Source organism: Sphaerodactylus townsendi, linkage group LG07 (genome assembly GCF_021028975.2).
Source record: "Sphaerodactylus townsendi isolate TG3544 linkage group LG07, MPM_Stown_v2.3, whole genome shotgun sequence".
In the NCBI taxonomy this organism is placed as follows: Eukaryota; Metazoa; Chordata; class Lepidosauria; order Squamata; family Sphaerodactylidae; genus Sphaerodactylus; species Sphaerodactylus townsendi.
Genome location: NC_059431.1, coordinates 85,325,708 through 85,348,271, shown reverse-complemented (window position 1 = coordinate 85,348,271; position 22,564 = coordinate 85,325,708). Strand labels below are relative to the sequence as shown.

The 22,564-nt window shown below is 39.8% G+C and overlaps 1 protein-coding gene across 1 annotated transcript in view; it reads left to right on the top strand.

The window, feature by feature from the left end:
• The window catches only part of FREM1 (FRAS1 related extracellular matrix 1), an 89,949-nt gene that overhangs the window by 32,146 nt on the left and 35,239 nt on the right, over positions 1-22,564 (top strand). Inside the window, exons 11-23 of the mRNA XM_048503924.1 lie at positions 1,091-1,287; positions 3,396-3,486; positions 4,934-5,101; positions 7,078-7,286; positions 9,438-9,531; positions 9,831-10,083; positions 11,925-12,113; positions 13,468-13,653; positions 14,576-14,772; positions 16,709-16,934; positions 19,019-19,163; positions 20,207-20,348; positions 21,324-21,519. Coding sequence (XP_048359881.1) covers positions 1,091-1,287; positions 3,396-3,486; positions 4,934-5,101; positions 7,078-7,286; positions 9,438-9,531; positions 9,831-10,083; positions 11,925-12,113; positions 13,468-13,653; positions 14,576-14,772; positions 16,709-16,934; positions 19,019-19,163; positions 20,207-20,348; positions 21,324-21,519 — 2,293 coding nt within the window. The remainder of the gene's footprint in view (positions 1-1,090; positions 1,288-3,395; positions 3,487-4,933; positions 5,102-7,077; positions 7,287-9,437; positions 9,532-9,830; positions 10,084-11,924; positions 12,114-13,467; positions 13,654-14,575; positions 14,773-16,708; positions 16,935-19,018; positions 19,164-20,206; positions 20,349-21,323; positions 21,520-22,564) is intronic.

Here is a 22,564-nt window from a genome sequence, read left to right as displayed (position 1 = left end):
AGTAGAGGCAGTATGTATTATATTCTCACCTTTGTTGAAAGGAATATATTTCTCATTCTTTTCCTGTCTTAAGCGATACATTAAAATTTTACCAGGTCTCGCATCGCTTTCTGAAAATGACTATCACAGACAAGTTAAAGCTTATTCTGCTTTCACTGATCATATACCATTTTGTTCATTTTTAACCTTGTGAATTTTCAGATAAAGATCTGGTGTGGGAAATAACAGCAAATTTACTTAATCAATATTTCAATCTATCTTTCAAAGTTATTTATTCCTCTATACTTCTTAGAAGAAGCATGTGCAGTTATTCTCCCTCTAATAAAAGCTCTAATAAAAGTATTATAAGCATTCCATTTAACACCACAAGTAGTAGCTGTTCCTTGACTAAAAGTATTAAAATAACTGATAACTCAGCCATCATTTGATTTTTAGAAGACTCATCATTAAGAAGAGAAACATTACATTACCATTAATCAGGAGGTTTAAGCCAATCTCGAAATCAAAGGACTAATTATATGGGAGTGTGGTTAGGCAGAACAATAACATCTATATCACATGCAATAATGTGGGGCAACAGCAAAGCTAAAATAAGGAAATAGTCTAACCAGAAACAGTTATGATGCACAGATGAAATAATTATATTATGAATACAAGAATACAGCCAATCAGTTGAATTGAACAAAAAATCTCACTTAATTTTGGTTAAATATGAAAACTATCAAGTTATAAGAACTTACTTTGAGCTTCCTGAATCTTTGACCTATTCTTGGCAGTATTTCAGAAAAATGGTTTGTTTGAATGTAATCCTTGCATACAATATTGAAGTCATTAACAAAAATTGCTGTCAGAATCAATTCCCAAAAGCAGTTAAGCTCTAAAATCTCTTTTATAAAAGCATAAAAAACTATAGGGGTAGCTGTGATAGATGTTAGCCCTAGGTTGGTTCCCCCCAACACACACACACAAAGAGTGGGATCACACCTACTCTCTGAGATGTGAAGACTAATCATAAACACAACAGATTTTTAGCTGCAGTATTTCTGAGCACTGGTTCAGTATATTATGTTTTTTCTAAATCCTTGTCTAGGTAGTAATAGTGCACATAATCCCTGTGAATGATCAACTTCCTAAAGAAGCTTCAGGAGTGAGCCGCCATCTTTCTGTCAAGGAAACGGAGATTACTCATCTAACAAAGAAATATCTTAACTATATTGACATGGAAGCTCAAGAAAGGGAACTTGTTTACACCATAACGTCTCCCCCATTCATTCTGTCCATGCATCAGTGAGTCTGAGGAAATTTACACATTTTAAAATATGGGAGTAGAAAGTTAAAAGGGCCCTGGAGCAAGTCGGGCTCAGTGGTTCCTGTGACACTACAAGCTTGAGCTGAAGGAACCATTCAGCTGAGACTGGATCAGCTCATCTTTTACCTCCTTTGGCACAGCTGACTGCACTTGTGTGGCTCCTGAACCACTGGTAGAGCTAATGGGGCTTGGGTCTGATTGCACCTAGTTGCCAGTGGCCCACCTGGAACATTCCCTATAAATTATATTACCTGTCCACCTGTAAAAGAGTGCATTTTCAAGGTGTTGCACAGAAAAACTGGGAACAGTGTTTATTTTGGGATTTCTCAGTTGGGAAATTGGTAATATTTATGTAGGCACTTTTGAGAGGCGGGAAGGAACTCTGTTTCTTGGATGTTCATTTCTTACATATTGACTGTTGCCACTATCAGCTCTGTGGTCTGCCAATTACTGCCATTAACAGCCCAAACCAGCTCGGGGGGGGGGGGATGGGACGGATTGTGGGAGTGGTTCCAGCAGAGAAAGCAAACAGGCCAGCAGACAAGTACTGCACAGCTCAGCGGCACTCAAACCTGGAATGGTACAGCACTCTTTAGCATGGGAGAGTACACCTGTGCAGCAGGGGGCGGGTGCAATCTCAGGGGTGGAACTGACTTTAGTTTCCACCAGGGTTTCAGCCTGGGAATGCACCCCTCTCCTGCCTCAGGCTTACTCGACCTGAAAGTGTGGCATAAGTCCTTTTTTCCAATGGGGCTATTCAGGCAGCAGGAAGTTTTGCTTCCTTTATATGCTTCCCTTTAGAGGTACTTTCCCCAGCCACTGCAGAGTTCCCCCCACCCCATCTAAACTGGGCTGTCTGGTAGTTGATGTTCTTAGGCTAATATGGTGAATTGCATAAGTGGCAGCAGCTAGACAGAAGTTGAAAGGATAGTAGAACCCAAGGTACACCCTTTTCAACAAAATGAACAAAGGAGAATTGTACCTTCATCCGCCATGTGCTGGGCCACCTTTGTTTTTAAAATTTGTACTTTTTTATTTTTTATAACTACAAAACTACAAGATGGTGAACCAGCCACCCTACAAAGAATTAAACAGTAAAGAAATAAAAATAGAATGTCAACCTCAATCCCCACATTTATCCCATAACATAGGCCCCTTCCGCACACGCAAAATAATGCGTTTTCAAACCACTTTCACAACTGTTTGCAAGTGGATTTTGCCATTCCGCACAGCTTCAAAGAGCACTGAAAGCAGTTTGAAAGTGCATTATTCTGCATGTGCGGAATGAGCCATACTGTGACAACAATAAAAGAATGAGAGAAACTTAGATTACAGATTCAAAACAGATAAAACTACATGACTCCCATCTCGCCTGTCTTTGTTTTAGAATGCTCTGCTTGGCTCCTAGTGACTACCTAAAGACAGTCCAGCACAAGGCAGATAAAGTTCTTTTTGTTGAAAAGAGTATAGTGCAGAACTACAGACCTGATTTAGAAACAGAGAAGGAATAGAAATCCTTGCTGGCCATTTCTTCTCTTTACACACATTCATTGTAACTTCTGTGTGTATACAAATTCTGTACATGTGGTATAAGACTTTGCTTTTTGCAGTATACTTTGTAATAAGGAGACTTTTCCAATAGTTATGCTTAAAGTATATACGGAAGGAGGCAGAACTAGTGGGCACAGTCCCAGACTTACCTCTGTGTATTATCGGTGTACCTAAGTAGACTTATGTTGAGGTACGCTCTTGATAGTCACATACACTTACAGTCACATACACTGATAGTCACATACACTTACAATCTTACAGTTCTTATTTATGACTGTGTGGTTTCACATGCATTTGGTTATTAGATAAAATTAAGCAAAACAATGGCCAATACCCTAGTAAGTCAGATAATACACATCCTAATTATATTTAGTATATTGATTTTAACTGTCTGTTATAAAACACAGTGGTATGGGGAAGAAGTAACCTTGCTTTCTAATTAGTGATGGGGAAAATCTATTTTGGGATTTAAAACTGTCATTATTAAAGAGTTATATAAACTTGTATATCAATGTGACAATACCATTCTGTGCAGCCATGCTGATGCCGGGAAGTTATTTCTGATAGACAGCATCCCTAAACTGAACAAGGATCCTGCGGCACCAGCACTAAGATCATTCACTCAGGTTTGTTATTTGGTAGCCTCTTGCTCGTCCTTTCATCCGACACAATGGCTTCCTGATGTACCCATTCCTCTATTTTAAGAGCTATTAATGTTTATTTGGTCCTTCATTTATAAGAAAGAGGTTGCAACAGGTTTATAACCTAGCTGAAAATCAGATGTCCTGTCACTAGGGTGTAAGTAGATGAGAGGGACCATTTTCTTACAAGTATTCCATACCAACTTAATCTCACTCCATATCTTGTTGAATACGCTCACTCTTCTCTATACATAGGTAGTAGTAATGAGAAGAACTGTTCTGCCCATGGGGTGCTGTGTGGTTTCCAGGCTGTATGGTCATATTCTAGCAGCATTCTGCTAGTGATTCTCAACCTTCCTAATGCTGTGACCCTTTAATACAGTTCCTCATGTTGTGGTGACCCCCAACCTTAACATTTAACCATTTTACAGATGGAGAACACTGGTGCAGAGAGTCTTAGGCGACACCTGTGAAAGGGTCGTTCGACCCCCAAAGGGGTCCTGACCCCCAGGCTGAGAACCACTGGAACACGGCCATACAGCCCGGAAACCACACAGCACCCCAGTGATTCCGGCTGTATAAGCCTTCGACAATATATTCTGCCCATGTTTACAAATATGCTCTACAGCTTGCAAATTATGCATCAAGAAAAAAAATCCAGCAGTTGTATTGTATGGGAAGTATGATTCCTGGGAACAGTCATAAGGTTTTTTTTAATGAATTTTGGGCTTGGGCAGGTGGAAGCTCTAAGAATGAAACACAAAAGCTAATCCTTCTGTTGTCCTAGGTTGCCACACAAGACTACTTGAGTGGGCATTCCCAGACTCCAGTATAGGTAGATTAGACATATTAATTTGTGTTACTTATAGTCTGCCTTTATCATAGAGACTCAAGGCAGCTTACACAAAGTGAGTCAGTACAATAAACAAAATGAGAACATACAGTAACCAATGCATAAGGATTTTTGACGTCTGGAACCACCAGGAAGAGCTGAAGTAAAGCTTCAATATTAACATGACACATTTAGCAGTACAGAAATTACATAATGGAATCATGTTATAATAAGCAATACATAGCCATATGGACCACAATCCAAATCATTTATCCAAGTAAATTTGTGAACCGTTTTGTACAGTGTAACTCTGCTATCTGCACAGAAAAGCCCTCTGAAATAATTCAGTTTTGCATAGTTTCCAGAAGCCCTAGTGAATTGGAGCATTCCTGATCTCCTTGGGTAGGCCATTCCACTAGGAGAATGCAAATATACAGGCAGTACTTTTTGAACTTCTTTGAACAAATATGTAGACATAGATTCGAGTACATTTTGCAAGAGGTTCAGCTATTTGAAATTTGTGCTTGAAATTTATAACTATACATAATATTTATAACTATACATAATATTTATTTTGTTTGTTTTTCTTTATGTCCACAGCATGCTGTAAACCACATGAAAGTTGGCTATATGCCCCCTTTGCATGATATTGGTTCTGAGCCTCTGTATATCCGGTTCATATTTTCCGTGAGCAATCAACATGGCAGAACTTTGTCTGGCATCACTTTTAACATTACCATTCTCCCAGTGAACAATCAAGTTCCAGAGGTATAATTATAGTACTAACAGCTTCAGGGGGAAACAACTAAGAGTTAGGAATCAGTCAGGGTTTACTATCAGTGAAAGAAGGAACCTATCCCAGATTTTAAATTCTTAATGCTGTAGTCGCATATCCTGATTGATAAAATCAAAGTATAATGTTTTAAATGCTTTATCATGCAAAGTAATAATTTTCAAAAGCATATTTTGAACATTTCTAATCTGTAACCTTAAACAGAATTGTTTGTGATAGAACGAACAAGTTTCTGCTGATTAATATGAATGCCAGAATGGGGCATTTGCTGGCAGAATCAAGGAATGAAAGTGGGCGGATGCTTAATCCTACCCATGCCTGATGATTTCTCCCACAAATTTTCCCTGTAGCTAGATTTGTGCTGATATCAACGTCTGTATAGAGACTGAAAAGTAGAAGAAGAAAGAAGGAAAACCAACCCTGCCATGTAGAAGGGGAAAAAGAGAAGTTTATATTTATTCCCCGCCTTTCTCTCCTGTAGGGAGACTCAAGGCGGCTTTAAAACTCCTTTTTTCCCCTCTCCCCACAACAGACACCTTGGCCATTTCTGCACAGCCAATTTCAGCTTTGTGCCGTTGGTGTTATTGGCAACGCTGCAGAACACTGAGTGTTCGCACAGGCAAGCACTCCGTAGAAGGTAGCGCATTGGCTGAACCCTGGTGCTTCGCACAGCTGCGCTTTGCAAATGGCATTCTTTTTTCCCCAGGGTAGATATCACAGGCGTTCAGCACCAGGATTGGCCAGTATGGGCTACCATTGTGGGGGCGGGCTCTGCGGCACTGAATCCTGGCAGGCGCTTTGCACAACGCTGACTGCGGAGTGCCATTGTTGAAAAGACAAGCTCAGTGAGCGATTTTTGAATAAGCCGTTGTGGGCCTGCTGGAGCACTGTCACATTGCTGCAACCTCATTTCTGCAGCGACGGCTGTGCTAACTCCCCGCCTATAACGCTTGTTTTAGCGTCCTTTTACTGGCTTTTTTGGCACGTTCAGAAACGGCCCTTGTGAGGTAGGTGGGACTGAGAGAGTTCTGACAGAACTGTGACTAGCCCAAGGTCACCCAGCAGGAATGTAGGAGTGGGGAAACAAATCTGATTTACCAGATAAGAGTCCACTGCTCATATGGAGGAGTGGGGAATCAAAGCCTGTTCTCTAGATTAGAGCCCCCTGCTCTTAACCACTACAACTTGCTGGCTTTCATGTACTTACATGTAACAATTCAGCCCCTGCAAATGCTATCTTTTTGCATCAATGATATGAAGTGAATACTGTGTTGGGAAGCTAGTGTTTGTGTTATAACTTATATTTTCAGTTGTAGCTTGTTGGAGGCAGAAAGTTGCCTCCGTGCTCCCCCCTTACGTAATCCTGGGGATTTTCTTCTGTGTTGTTAGGAAGGATGGCAAATCCAAAGTTTTTAAGACATAATTTATATTTTCAAATCATACAAAGATAAATGTACTAATATAAGGAATATTATAACCAAACATATTGTGTAAAGCAAAGTAGTACTGAATTTTTAAAGTGAAAAAAGACTTACATAATCTAAATCTCTATTTGAATGGTCTGCTATAAATTTTATAAAAACTTGCATGAAGATTTGAAAAGTCTGCAATCCACAGTTTTGGCAGCCAGTGTAGAAACTGACTAAATGACATTTTGTCCTATCTATGATTCTAGATTTCTAAAAAGGATCAGAAATTCAAATTTCATGTAAAATTCACTTTTCTATTAACTCTAATATTTTAGAATGATGCCTGTCCTTTTTTAATTCAAGGACACATTTAATTAGATACATTTAATTGAAAAATACACATTTACATTGGGGTAGTTCTGAAATTGCTAATTACAAGTAGAATTTTCACTTGTGGGCTTTGTTCAGTGCTTTGAAGCAAAATTTTTGACAAAACACCTTCTGGCAGAAAACGAACTGCTGTCTCATTTTCATCTGTTCAGGTGTTCACAAGCAACCTGAATGTAGAGGAAGGTGGTATATGTATCATTACAGAGGGCCACATTTTGGTTTCAGATGAGGACACAAAACTGGAAAACATTCACATCCTGCTGTTAAGACCACCACTCCATGGAACAGTTGAGCTGGATGGGATCCCTATGACTCAAGGGGACAAACTGACGTGGGAAGATTTGCACATGTCCAGAGTCAGGTTAGAAGAGAAAAATGCTGCCTTTGTTCTTGTGGTTTGATATTGCAATGAATGCATTCAGCAGTGCTGAGCAGGAGAAGCATGTGGCCGGGCAAAATGATGTAATGTTGTAGGCTGTGGATGCTGGATATTAAATGTTAGAATTCTCCTGCACACTAAAAAGCAACAACTCTGTACATATGAAACTAGGATGTTCAGGAAAAATTTCATCTAGAACATTATATCTAGTATACTAATCTGGCAGATGTGTAAGGCCGTTTTCACCTATAGATGATTCTCTGTGTAGCTCTCATTACTGCTGTGAATGCAAAGGCATTTGCAGTAGCAACAAAGCATTCACACAGTAGTCCACACCCTCAGCCTCCCTCCCCAGAGGCTACTATTTCCCCTCTCTACAAGATGGTTTTAAGGGGGAGGGTGTTGCTAGATTACTGCGTTGTTATAGCATTCTGTTGGCACGATCAGTTTCAAGCTTTTTTTTATTTGAAAAAGTAAAACTCTGGCCAGTTTTGTTACAGAGTTATAACTGGAAATGTGCAGATTGCTCCTTTCCCCTCCTAACTCTTCATCGACAGGGGCAGATATTTAGGTGTTAAAAATAAAACCTGAGAGCTACTAGATTTTTAAACATGAAAAAGCCTTCTAGTATGTGTTGGGAGTGGCTGCAAAAGCTAAGGCCGTTTCCGCACGGGCGGAATATGGCGGCCTGGGGACGGCAAAAACGCCGTCCCCAGGCCGCCATTTGCACAGGGGGCGCAGCTGCATCGCAGCTGCGCCGCCCTCGCGCCGCCCGACCGCTGTGAAGCCGGCGTTTCCCCAGAGCGCTCGGAAGCGATCTTGTTGGGGAAACGCCGCCTTGAAGCCGCTGCCGAGCGAACGGCAGCAGCTTCGAGACGCCTCTCCCCCCCCCTCGCTCCTGGCACTTACCTTGTCCCCGGGCCTCAAGGTGTCCCCAGACCTTGGCAACGCGCCAGAGGCCCGGGGACATGCCGGGGACATGCCGGGTCGGCCGGGCGCCGGCGCTCTGCGGCGCTCTGCGGCGCCGGCTGCCCGGCTCTTTCTAGGACCGTCCGTGCAGACGGTCCTAGCGTCGTCGGGTCGTCGGGTCGTCGGGTCGGCGTCAAGTACGCCGACCCGGCCGCTTCCGCATTTGTGCAGAAACGGCCTAAGTCAAATATTTGTGCAGAAACGGCCTAAGTCAAATAGTGCCAATGTAAGTGAGACCAAATGTAAGTGAGACCAAATGTAAGTGCCAATGTAAGTGAGACCAAAAAACTCATACTAAGCCTGGATCAAAAAAAATGACAGCAGAATGCGGGCACAGGGGGACAAAGCTCAGGTTGAATAGAAGTCAAGATCAGGTGGATACTGTCAAATACAGTGTTGCTGTATTAATGCAATTGACCAATTGCTCTTTAATGCAATTGGTCAATCTTCCCTGCATTTTCTTTGCATGCCCTTTGTACAACTCTAACCTCAACTGTTTCATTTCCTATCTGTCTAATTACTAGTTAAACCATACCACAGTTGAAGCTATTTTTCTGTTTTCTTTCTCTCTCATGTTGTGGTCCATCAGAGATCTTTCTGGGCCCTCATCATAGACTCTTTCTGTACCCTGCCCCTGGTTGACTTCATCAAATCCTATGGTTTTCTATACTGTTTATGCATCAGTGATACTCATCTCTGCCTTTTTACATCTGAACTCTCCCTCTGTCTAATTCCTCATGCCTGCTTGCCCATCTGAAATTTCTACTTGGGTGTCATAATCTCCAACTTGGTTTCAAAGGGTAGCTGTGTTGGTCTGCACAGCTAGATTCAAGTCCAGTAGCACCTTCAAGGCCGACAAGATTTGTGAGACATAAGCTTTCAAGAATCAAAGCTTGCTTGGTCAGATACCCTAATGAAGTGAGCTTTGTCTCTTGAAAGCTTATATCCTGAAAATCTTATTGGTCTTTAAGGGCAGGATACAGAAAGAGACTATGATGAGGACCAAAAAAGATCCCCGATGAACCACAACATGAGAAAGAAAGAAAACAGGAAAATAGTTTTGACTGTGGTATGGTTTAATTAGTAATTAGATGTATAGTATTTAGTACATTGTAATCACTTGCAGTAGTAGTAATACAAATATTCAAATTTTTAATTCCACAGATATCACCACAATGGCTCTGAGATTCCACAGGATGATATTGTGCTTGCAGCTACAGATGGTGTCAATTCCTTTGAGTTTGTCCTTCATATAAAGGTCAGTACAAGGCACATCAGGATGGGTCAATCTGGAAAATAATAATTTTGAATGGCTTTGCAATTCTTTCAGAATTGGACTCTGTTGTCTAACGAATATTGGTTGCTTCTACATCAGGGATTTTTCTCCTGGTAGTCATGCTATGAGTATGATTATTATACAGATTGCAATATTTTCTCTCTGTGATTTCTCTTTTGCACCAGATGTGCATTTTATCCTTCCTCCCTTCTGCTGCTGCAATGTATTCTTTGCTTCAGTTGAATGTGGTTATAATGTACTGTTTATGCATGTTTTTACAGGTTATACCTGTAAATGATGAACCTCCTGTCATGAATGCAGACCTCATTCCTTTCATGCAATGTTCAGAGGGCGGGGCAGTGTTCTTCACCTCAGAATACCTTCATGCCACTGATATAGACAGCGATGACATGCAACTTATGTTCATGCTTGCGCGGCATCCTAAGCATGGAGTTGTGAAGAAAAATGGACTTGTAGTGGATCGTTTTCACCAAGCAGATGTTATTTCTGGAGCAGTGGCATATGAACATACTAGTAAGATTAATGCCCTGATCATATTCGTGCAAGTTGCAATTTCAGTATAACTGCTTAGAGCCAGGTATTAAACAATATAGGGTTTGTCCAAAGACTGTAGCTACGTGATGTTTTAAAAAGGCATTTAGATGTTGTACTAGCCATCCCCATTCCTGACTCTACCCACTATGTATTTTCTTATAAATGTGGAAATAGCTTTGTATAAAACATCTGTAGGCCATGTTGCTGTCTCCCCACGTGAAGGCTATTTACCTGTGTTCGCATTTCTTGTGACAAGCAAGCATATAATTCAAAAGGATGACTTATATTCATGGGGCATCTTTGAACTGGCATTATTTAGACTGAATCCAGTAAACTTCAAATTAACATTCATTTTGGGAACATGCAAAAACCCAGGGAATCACCATTGTGATGGTTTACTGCACATTCTGGCCTGAAGGGATAGACTCAATTAAATTTAGGGCTAATTTAAATTTACAGGGAAGGTCACAACTGTAACTATTTCATCTGCTAGTTTTCTGGCAACTAACTGGAATATACAAATGCTTTCCATCTATCCAGTAGGAGAGATGTACAGCACAGTCTCCTAAATATGGGTATAACCTTCCAAGCCCATTACTTTCATTAGGTCTTAGAAAAGTATTTTCTGTTTAAGGTTGTACGTTAAATATTGTATTTAAGCTGCCATTTAAATTAATAGGACTTCAAAGTCCTTATGTCTGGCTGAATTTTGCTCATTTGCTTTTTAAATACTTCTTATGGAGAATATTGATCATTGCTACCGTGTTTCCCCGAAAATAAGACAGTGTCTTATATTAATTTTTGCTCCCAAAGATGCCCTATGTCTTATTTTCAGGGGATGTCTTATTTTTCTGCTCCACAGCTGCATGCGCTGGTGTTCTGTTCGACAGGCATGCTTCCAAACAAAAACTTTGCTACATCTTACTTTCGGGGGATGCTTTATATTTAGCACAAAACCTCTACTACGTCTTATTCTCCGGGGATGTCTTGTTTTCGGGGAAACAGGGTATTATTTTAGGATTAATAATTCCTGTGTATGGTTGATTCCTTGAGTGGAAGGTACAAACTTATAGCACTGAATTGGGTAATTGAATTTTTCTTTGAGTTTGATCCTATTTGCTGATGAAGAGAATACATGTACTCGATTGTGTTGGTATTCTTGCAATTATTCTTTATGAGGCATAATCTGCCCTAACCTGGATAGCCTAGGCTAGCCTGGTCTCATCAGATCTTGACTATTAAGCAAGGTTGGTCCTGTAAGTATGTGTATGAGATCACCAAGGATGTCCATACCCTGTTTCCCCAAAAATAAGACATCCCCTGAAAATAAGACGTAGTAAAGGTTTTGCTGAAGTGCTAAATATAAAGCATCCCCCAAAAGTAAGATGTAGCTAAGTTTTTGTTTGGAAGCATACGTCGAATCATTCTCAGAGCTTTTAAACTGTCGAAGCGGAAAAATAAGACATCCCCTGAAAATAAGACATAACGCATCTTTGGAAGCAAAAATTAATATAAGACACTGTCTTATTTTCACGGAAACACAGTAGTTGCTATGCACAGGCAGGCAATAGGCGAATGCATCTTTTAATCTTTTGTCTTGAAAATCCTTTGGAATTGCCATAAATTGGCTGTGATTTGATTATACTTTCTACCAAGGAATACATATCTTGGATATTTTAGATGTTCACCTTCCTTCTTCTTTCTGCTGATCTCATGATGATTGCTCAAAATATTTTGACATCTCCATGATTTAACACATATTACAGGAGTTTTTCTTTTATTGCAGAACTTTGTGCCTTATATTATCTTTTTTTCCCCAGATGGAGAGATTGGCTTAACTCCTTTGTTTGATATCGTTACCTTCGTTGTCTCTGATGGTGCAACTGGCCAAGATGTAAATGTCTGTTGTTATGATGGACCTCCTGTGCTGTTGCATAAATCCTTTCCAGTATATGACATTAACATCACAATATTTCCAGTGGATAACCAGCCACCAGCCATTGCTACTGGTAATAAAAAAAAAGTCATGTATGTTCAATTGTCAGTTGTGAATGTAGATTAGGTAGATCTATGCTAAGTTCAGTAAATGATAAAATAGTCTTGTAATGGCATCATTATTCACTCACAATGTAGCTTACCATTACTGGGTCTGCAAAAAGTAACAGAGGACAAAGTGGTAGTGTAATGAAGTTGCCAACTAGCTGGGTGATGACCACTACCATATCCGTGGTCTCCTACTCCACTGTTGCAAAGTATGGAAGCTGGTTCCAGTACAGGGTTTTTTTGCAGGCATGAGGACTTCTGTCCATGCAAATGCTGCTCTGCTAGCTCCAACTCTGGCCAGCTCTGTATTTTATTTATTTATTTATTTATTTATTTATTTATTTATTTATTTATTTATTTATTTGGTTTATAGACCGCCCTCCCCCTAAGGGCTCAGGATGTAGCAATAGAGACAAATATAGAAGGTCAACTTCAAAGAGCTACAAAGGCAGACTAAAGCTCTAAAAATCTGAATTGCTACTGGTATTTTTTTATTGTTGTGCGTATTATTCTCATTATTGTATTATTATGTTATGTTCATGTGCAAGTCAGTATTGGACGAAGAAAAGAAGGAGATACTCAATATCTACTATATGCTAAATTTAAAAGCAGGGGTTTTAGAATAATAGAGAACTGACAATATTTGGAATTAAGTTTTTAATTCATGACAGTGCTGAATTGTACAAATTCATTAATTTTAAATAGTTTGAAAGGCAAGATATGAACTCACAGAATATAATTTCCAGGGATAAAAAAATCACAGCCAAAGGACTGAAATTACATTCTAGAACTGCCTTAGCCAGGCTTCAGCTCAGCTTTTTGAAGACACAATAAACGTTTCTTTATAACTGAATGGCATAATCGATAGAAGAGCTATTTGCAAGTATTGTGTTTGTGTGTGTTCACCACTTTTCAACAATGTATGTATGAGTAACTTCGTGATTTGCAGTCTATCACCCAAGCAATGTTCTGGAAATGAAGTATTTTCCCAGCAGGGAAATCAAGCACTGAGGCATGAAAAATGGCTCATTATGAACAATTCGTAACAGCTCTCAGGCAATTAATGCTGTGACAAACAGAGGTAACAACTGATCTTGAGCAGCACATAAACCACATTTAATAGCTTTTCAGTAAAATTGTTTTCCAAGTTTTTTCTCCTCATTCATTTGGTGAAAAGGAGTCATTGGTATGACCGGGAAAACATCTGTACCAAGTGTTTGAACAATGGCTTCTGCCATCAGGTATTTCTTTAGCTTGAAATCTGTTAGCAAATTGAGCTGCATGAGTAACAGTACTGATCATTATATTGTTTGTATGCAGGTGCCATGTTCATTGTGGATGAGGGCTCGTCAGCTGCCATTACAGTTAACCATTTGTATGCCACTGATCCTGATACCAATGCAGATGACTTACAGTTTGTTTTAGCTTCTTCTCCTCAATTTGGGTATATCGAAAATATATTACCTTCCCCAGGCTTTGAGAAAAGCAACATGGGCATAGGTATAGGTATGTGTGGTTTATGTCTTTAAATCCTGGACCAGTGCCACCTTCTCCACATGGCTTTACACCTGTGTAAATATGCCTAGAGAGCTATTGTGGCATAGTGATTTAGAGTGGTAGACTCTAATCTGGAGAACCAGGTTTGATTCCCCCTCTTCCACATGAGGCCTTCTGGGTGACCTCGGGCCAGTCACAGTTCTCTTTGAACTCTCTCTGCCCATGCAGAGGCTGGCAACGGTGAACCACTCCTGAACATCTCTTGCCTTAAAACCCTTATGGGGGTCACCATAACTCATCTGTGACTTAATGGCCCTTTCTACCACTAAACATGCATAGACTAGTAGAACCTCTGTCTCAGGCAGGGTTTTTTGTAGAACTTCAGTCAATCCTGTCTTATTTTTCCTGTCATGTATCCAGGAATGTTTGGTTGGCTTCTTCCTCAGAAGTATTTGTTCTAAAGACTGGCCTAACTTTTAGTTGAGATCTAGATAACTGGTAACCTAGGGAACCAACTAGGAAGCATTTGGACTAGAACAGGAAGAAAGCAGAAGATTTATGGGCTTTATGCAGCCATTTAAAGAGATTTGTTTGACTGATTGGTGTATATGTTCATTGCTGGGAATATTTGGAGCTGTGACTGACTGATAGCATTGCCTTAAGCAGACTTCCCTTTCTATGTCCATTCAATGGGCTCAGATAGGTGTAACTCTGTTTAGAATGACAAAGATGAGAGATTGCCCAAGGAAGGACCAAGAGGTGTGATGGGATAAATTGGAAAGAATTTTTAGAAAAGAGGTAAGAATTTGAGCTGCTATAGAACTATTCAAACTTTTTGCTGTGGAAGAGTATCAGAGAAGAGTGGCCATGTGATGTGCAATGAAGTTGAATATAAATTTCTGTTAATTTTTAATTTCTTTCAAAATTTTAGCTTCATTTCAGCTGAAAAATATGAAGGCACTGTACATAAACTATGTCCAAACCAGGCATAGAAGAATAGAACCAACCAAAGACCAATTTATGCTTTATGCCACTGATGGGAAACATCGCTCAATGGAGATACCATTTTATATCTTAATTAACCCTACAAATGATGAAGTCCCAGAATTGATAGCAAGGAATATTACGGTAAAGATGGATATACAGCGAGTTACTATTGAGAGCTGCTGCCAATAAGACTAGATGAACCAACCAATGATTTGGCTTAGTGTAACGTGGTTCATTATGTTCATACGATTTTTTTTTGCTTTCCCTTCAAAATTGCTCAGTTGTGTGTTTATTTAACCAAGTCCGCTCCACCCTCTCCACCAGTGCTTTATACATAAGAACATAAGAACAAGCCAGCTGGATCAGACCAAAGTCCATCTAGTCCAGCTCTCTGCTACTCGCAGTGGCCCACCAGGTGCCATTGGGAGCTCACATGTAGGATGTGAACGCAATGGCCTTCTGCGGCTGTTGCTCCCGATCACCTGGTCTGTTAAGGCATTTGCAATCTCAGATCAAAGAGGATCAAGATTGGTAGCCATAAATCGACTTCTCCTCCATAAATCTGTCCAAGCCCCTTTTAAAGTTTTATCCAGGTTGAGTGGCCATCACCACCTCCTGTGGCAGCATATCTCCAAACACCAATCACACGTTGCGTGAAGAAGTGTTTCCTTTTATTAGTCCTAATTCTTCCCCCCAGCATTTTCAATGAATGCCCCCTGGTTCTAGTATTGTGAGAAAGAGAGAAAAATTTCTCTTTGTCAACATTTTCTACCCCATGCATAATTTCCTTTGTAGACTTCAATCATATCCGTCGGCCTCAGCCGCCTCCCTCTCCAAACTAAAGAGAGTCCCAAACGCTGCAGCTCTCTCCTCATAGGGGAAGGTGCTCCCAGTCCCTCAATCATCCTTGTTGCCCTCTCTCTGCACCCTTTTTTCTATCTCTCCTCAATATCCTTTTTTGAGATGCTATGCGACCAGAACTGGATTAACAGTACTTCCAAAGTCTTGCGGTCAGCATCTCACTGCTTTTATATAAAGGGCATGACAATCATTGCAGTTTCTATTATCAATTCCTTTTCTAATGCATCCCCTAGCATAGAGTTTGCCTTTTTCTTTTCACAGCTGCCATGCATTGAGTTGGACATTCCCATGGAACTATCAACTAAGACGCCTAAATCCCTTTCCTGGTCTGTGACTGATAAAGCACTGACCCCTGTAGCTGATGTTATGTGAAGTTTGGATTTTCTTTTGCCCCTATGTGCATCGCACTCTTTACATTTTGCTACATTGAACTGCATTTGCCATTTCCTCTGAGATTCCCACTCAACCCTAATTCTATCCAAGGTCCGGCTTGGAGCCTAACTTCAAGCAATCCTTTGTGGTTCTCACCACCCTACATAATTTGGTATCATCTGCAAACTTGGCCACCACGCTACCCACCCCTACTTCCAGGTCATTTATGAATAGGTTAAAGAGCACTGGTCCCAAAACGGATCCTTGGGGGACACCACTCCCGACATCTCTCCATTGTGAGAACTTCCCATTTACACCCACTCTTTGTTTCCTGTTTCTCAAGCAGTTTTTAATCCATAGGAGGACTTCCCCTCTTATTCCTTCATTGCTGAGTTTTCACAATAAGTCTTAATGTGGGTTTCTGACTTTAGAACAGTTTTCATTCTTTCTCCACAGCTGCTTCTGCAGTCATCATTTTTGACCCTTCCCTTCCACTTCTATATTCCCCATAATGTCTTCAGTCCAAATTACATGCAATGTTGGTTGGGAGTACTGTGATGGAAGCTCACAGGCATCTTTCTTCTGAGTAGCACTGGTGCGGGTGCCCAGTCGTTAGCCCCTTGCCCTTGTGTCATTTTCCCAATCTGAAACAGCCTTGTGGGAATTGTATCTGCCAACAAACTGAGTCCTCCATCCATCACTAGTTTAGTGGCTCTTATAAGGTTCATGGCCGAATGGGGATTTTAGTCCTGATCTCTTAGTTCAATACTTAAACCATCAACTTGCAAAGATTATTTTCAGAAGAACTGTGATTTGCTTTTCTCTTTTAACTTCCATTTTGAAGGTGCACGAAGGCCAGATGAAAGAACTAGATCCATCTATAATTAATACAGTCGATCTGGATATACCTCCAGACACCCTGATGTTTACTGTTCTCCAGCAACCGCAACATGGGTTCCTTGTTAATGGATTGTATGGTACTGACATCACCCTTTATAAACAGGCAATCAACAGTCACCAGCATCATGAACTTCTTGTGCATGGTTTTTCCATGGAGCTTCTGAAAAATGGTAACTGCTGTACTTCTTTCTAATTCTGTTGGTTGTTTTGAATTGATACTGCTGGATACCTGATTTAGAGGCTACTTCTAGACAAGTTCTCAGAATAGAAACTTCGATCTATTTTTACATATAAAGATTACTCTTTCATGATCAAGGCGTCTCCCCTGTCAGAAAATACCTAAGCTTGCTTTTAACCAGGGTATGAATTACTAATAGCCAAGCCATGCATGATGCTGGGGATCTATTTTAACCAGGGTATGAATTACTAATAGCCAAGCCATGCATGATGCTGGGGATCTATTTTAACCAGGGTATGAATTACTAATAGCCAAGCCATGCATGATGCTGGGGATCTATTTTAACCAGGGTATGAATTACTAATAGCCAAGCCATGCATGATGCTGGGGATCTATTTTAACCAGGGTATGAATTACTAATAGCCAAGCCATGCATGATGCTGGGGATCTATTTTAACCAGGGTATGAATTACTAATAGCCAAGCCATGCATGATGCTGGGGATCTATTTTAACCAGGGTATGCTGGGGATCTATTTTCAAATACCCAGAAATGTAACTGAATTACAAAAAGCATGTACAGAAGTGGGGGACAACAGTGGGAAGGGTAAAAAGAAATTGATTTTACCCATCAGTATCTTTGCTTTTTTTCAGAAATGTTGGTTCAAGTTTTGGGGTTAAAGTTATACATGACCTCTCTCTGAGAATTTTAATAATTTTGCAGCTTCAGGGGGAGATACAAGATATGAGAATTAGATAAAGGCGCAAACGAGATAATTGGGACATAGAAATTTCAAGTCTGAAAGACCAGGTAACATCTGAATTAGAGAACTAAAGTATCATAGGTTAGTTAGGTGGATTTTATTATTTTTCTCCTTGCTGTTCGCTTGCTCTCATATTTGTATATTCTTGCACATTTCTTTTAATAAACCTTATTAATTCTATCTTATATTGTTTTTTGGGTTTTGGGGTTTCAGTCTAAATCCAGTACTTCAGTCTTCACTGGCTAGAACTATCAGACCAATTAAAAAAAATTAATTCAACTTGCAAGTGCCCCATCTTGCTGGGCTGACTTCTTGATTAACTTGTGGAAGGACAAGAGACTCTGTCCTTTGGTTTTTGGCTGGAGGGTTAGTAAAGTCCAGTTTCCTTGGGGTCATGAGGATTCTCATTTTTCTATTTATTTTTCCTGGCCTGTCACCTTAAGTCTTGAAATTTTTTCCAAAGGGTTGAAAGGAGAAAAATTTAATCCCCTTTTCCAGTATCACAGCCCTAACCCATTTGTGTGTCCCCAACAGTTGCTTTTGCAGCTCAATTGTAGATCTAGGGATCTGAATATGGATCTCCTACATCAAATACGGTTGTACCTATCGTTCAATAGTGTTACCTATATTTCAATTACAAAACTCTCAAGCTAACTAGGAAGAATTCACATTGCCACTCCTCCCAATAGTCTGTTAAATAGTATGACAGTGGCTGGAAGGCACCATTTGTCTACTTGAGTGGCATCCAATTTTTAATATTTCTCCTAAAGAAAGGAGTATGGCTTTGCATGCAGAAGGCCCCTCATTCAGTCTCTGGCATTCCCAGTTAAAGGAGAAGGGTTAAGGAATAGGTGATATGGAAGACCTTTGGTGGAGACCCTGGAGAGCTGCTGCCAGTCAAAACAAACAGTCATGATCTTAATAGACAAATGATCTGACTTGGTATCAGGCAGCTTCATGTGTTCAGTTTTAGCGGGATGAGAAAATGCACCTATTTTATTTACTTACTTTATGTGTAGTCCCCCTTTCTCATTTGGACTCCAGGCGGATTACATGGAGTGAGTTAAAGTATTTCTTGTCAAGTGAAGGAGAATTCTTAGAAAATGTGTCTTCAGTGTTTGAGAGTCAGTAGAGTTCTGATATATTAATGAGCAGCTGTTGTGTTCAAGACTTGTCTCCTGTAATTTGAAATAAGCTGGCTGTGGAGTGGTAGGTGGAAGCAAGGGGATGATGCTTTTGAGGAAACCAGGTTTATTTTTTCTCTCTCTCTCTCTTTCTTTTTTCCTATCATCATCCCTTCACCTTATCTCCTAGGAATGAGGCTGATGTATCTGCATGATGACTCTGACAGCCTAGCTGATGGCTTTGCAATACAGTTATCAGATGGGAAACATAAAATGTCAAAAACCATTTTGGTAGAGGTCATTCCAGTTAATGATGAGAAACCAATGCTGAGCAAGTAAGCCACATGTTCCTGTTCCAAATTGGTCAATGTGTCCTGACAAAATGATTCAGCAGTGATCAAAACAGCAAATTAGTAATTAATAGAGCTCATCTCCTGTAAATAACCACAGTCTAATGCCAACAGTGTTCCACAGAAGCAGTTCTCAGTGAAGGACGTTCTCCTATGCGGAACAAGGGAGGAAAGTAGCCAAATCTGAAAAGGAGATAAATATGAACAAAGATCCATGATATGTAAGGTCTATGTGTGTAAAAATTATATTACAATGCAACAAGTTCTTTCTGGATTTCAATTGAAAGATTGTTTTAAAACACTCGTTATCTTTGCACACCCTTTGGTGGTCATTCTGTCTTTTTGGCTTGACCATCACAATACAGTACCATTAGCTGTACAGAAGAATCTCAGAATCTTGTATTTTGCAGCAAACATTCTTGGGACAACATGGTATCGAGAAGATATGGGAAGAAAGCCTCTGCTAGAATAAGAGAAAGAGTGTCCTACCTAATTTTCTTTTAATTTATATTAGTTAGTGCTATTGTGTCATGATACTGAGAATATAACTAAATGGTAGAAAGAAAAATGATTCCACTTCAAGATGGTACAATATTGCCACTATAGCAAGCGATTTGAAGGCCGATAATTGGAACTGTTTTTCAACACACCTCAAAACACAGGTTAGATTATTGTGAAATAGTAGCACAGAGAGTGGTTGTGTTTCTGTTCTGCACTCTCGCACACTCAAAATTACAAGAAACCAGCTCCTAGGAAAAAATGGAACCACTACAAGGAAAAAAAGGGAGAACAGTGCTGATATCATCTAGAACCTCTATTATAACTGCATGTAGTAACTGTGGTAATTACACAGTTCATTTTGTTGCAAACTTCACTAATCAATTTCATTACCATAACCAAGTCTTGTATTTGAAACTTGTAGGTGAAGGGGGTGGGATGTTTTCTTTGAGTAATTTTTTTCCTGTCTAAATTTTTTCTTCTTTTTAAACAAAACAATGCATGAGAAGTCTTTTGTTTGTTTGTTTCAGGAAGGGTGAAATAGAGGTGAATATGGGAGAAGCCCAAATTATTTCTAGCGCTGTTCTGTCAACTGAAGATAAAGACACTCCCAGGGAACAAATTTACTATTTATTTGAAAGATTCCCAGAAAAAGGACATCTTCAACTCAAGGTCATATCTTCATATTTCATATTTTCATATTCATATTTCAGCAACAACAACAAAACCAAAATTGCTCTCTTGTGTTAGAAGGATGCACGTTTAATCCTGCTCTTTCCTAAATATGTATTTATAGCTTGAAATGCACTGCAAAGGAAAAAGATAATTTTCATCTTGGACCTCAGAACAATTTTGTGTTAGATAGTCTATTCTCGTCAGAGAAATGGCTGCCAGTGGGGTTCCTTCAAGTGAAGTTGTTCACAGAAAATATGCTTGACCCTGGAGGTGAACTATGGTGTTTTCCTTATATTCAGTGCACTTAATATGCATCATGGCTTTTTTTATCCAGTTGGTTACCCTAAGCTACAGTGGCTAACAACTAGAGCAGCGGTTCTTAACCTGTGAGTCGTGATCCCTTTGGGGGTTGAACAACCCTTTCACAGGGGTCACCTAAGACTCTGCATCAGTGTTCTCCATCTGTAAAATGGATAAATGTTAGGTTTGGGGTCACCACAACATGAGGAACTGTATTAAAGGGTCGCGGCATTAGGAAGGTTGAGAACCACTGAACTAGAGCTTATCGAGCCCCACCCTAACAGCAGATGTAATATTTGTTTGATGTCCAGCCTAATCCTTAGGAGGGCAAAATGAAATGGATAGATATATCAAAATATTATTGAAGGCTTTTATGAGTGGAATCACTGGGGTGTTGTGTGGTTTCCCCGCTGTATGGCCGTGTTCTAGTAGCATTTTCTCCTGATATTTTGCCTGCATCTGTGGCTGGCATCTTCAGAGGCTCTCTTCTGAAGATGCCAGCCACAGATGCAGGCGAAACATCAGGAGAAAATGCTACTAGAACACGGTCATACAACCCAGAAACCACACAACACCCCAGATATATCAAAGTTTGATCACCTACCACAGGAATAATTTGTGGAAAATCTGAATAATAAACAATATTTATTTAGTGTCAGTTTTTCTTTCTAGGTGGGTCATGACTGGGTGACTCTCCAAAATGGAATGAAGTGTACCCAAGAGGACATAGACATGAACTCTGTGAGATATGTGCACACAGGAACAATTGGCTCAAAAGAGCACGACAGTTTTATGTTTCATTTGTGGGATGGAAACAACAGATCCCCAGCCATTGTTTTCTCTATTACTATTAAAGGCATGGAAAAAGGTATTTAAATTCCTGATCTTCCCATAGACTACACTTGCTTTATTATTTCTAAACATTGGTTCACACTGTTGAAATTTCCCGTGTGATCACATAAAATATGGCTGCATGAACAGTTTGTTGGAAGGTAGCACCATGATAGTAGCTTTCAAGAGTCTATCCATTTTCTTGCAGTTTCCTGGGTGGGTGATTTTTTTTTATATTTACTGATGGCTTTTCTCCAAAGTCAATCCTGGAGGTTTCAAAGAAATCTTCATTTGTAAGCCTTGTTGCTAATTGTTTTGCTTGATTCATAATTACAGGACATTATCCCTGTGGACATTGCTCTAATCTCAGCTTGTCCATGAATATTAAAAAATTCAAACATCCTCATAAAGAATTTTAGTGGCAATTCAAGACCTTGTTAGACCAAGGGATGTGTTTATCTCATAAGATGCCCTTGCCCCAAACATTACATTGGAATGTGCTCTAGATCTTTAAAATTAAGGATTTCTGAACACAGATCCAAAATAGGACACAACCATACAGAGACTCCACCTGTTCAATATTTTATTGATTATAAACAAACACATTTATTTTTGTGCCTTATTTAAATACAAAGTACATTCTCATTACAGAGCGGATCTTAAAAATATTGTTGCAGACTGAAACATTACTCATTTTTCAGTTCTAGACATATGAGCCACATGTACTCAGTCATAATTTGGATTTTGTTCGTTTTTTATAATTACATTTGTATTGTGTAAAATATATTGTTCTGTTAATTACATAAAATGACATGTGCGCAGGATCGCCAGGCAAAACAGACTTTAATTATGTAATTTTTTCAGTAAAGTTGAGCATGGATGAGCTGCAAGCAGAGAAAACCTCTGTGGAAAACCTTCACCAAGTGGTGGGGGGGGTGGGGCGGGGAGCAGAATCACGTAGGGAAAATGACAGGTGTGAGTGAAAGCTAGTGGGGGGGAGATGGGAACAAGAATCACTTTCCCTGACATTGGTTTTTTTGTCTGTGCTTTGCAGACAAAAAAAGCTGAAACAGTTTTTTTAA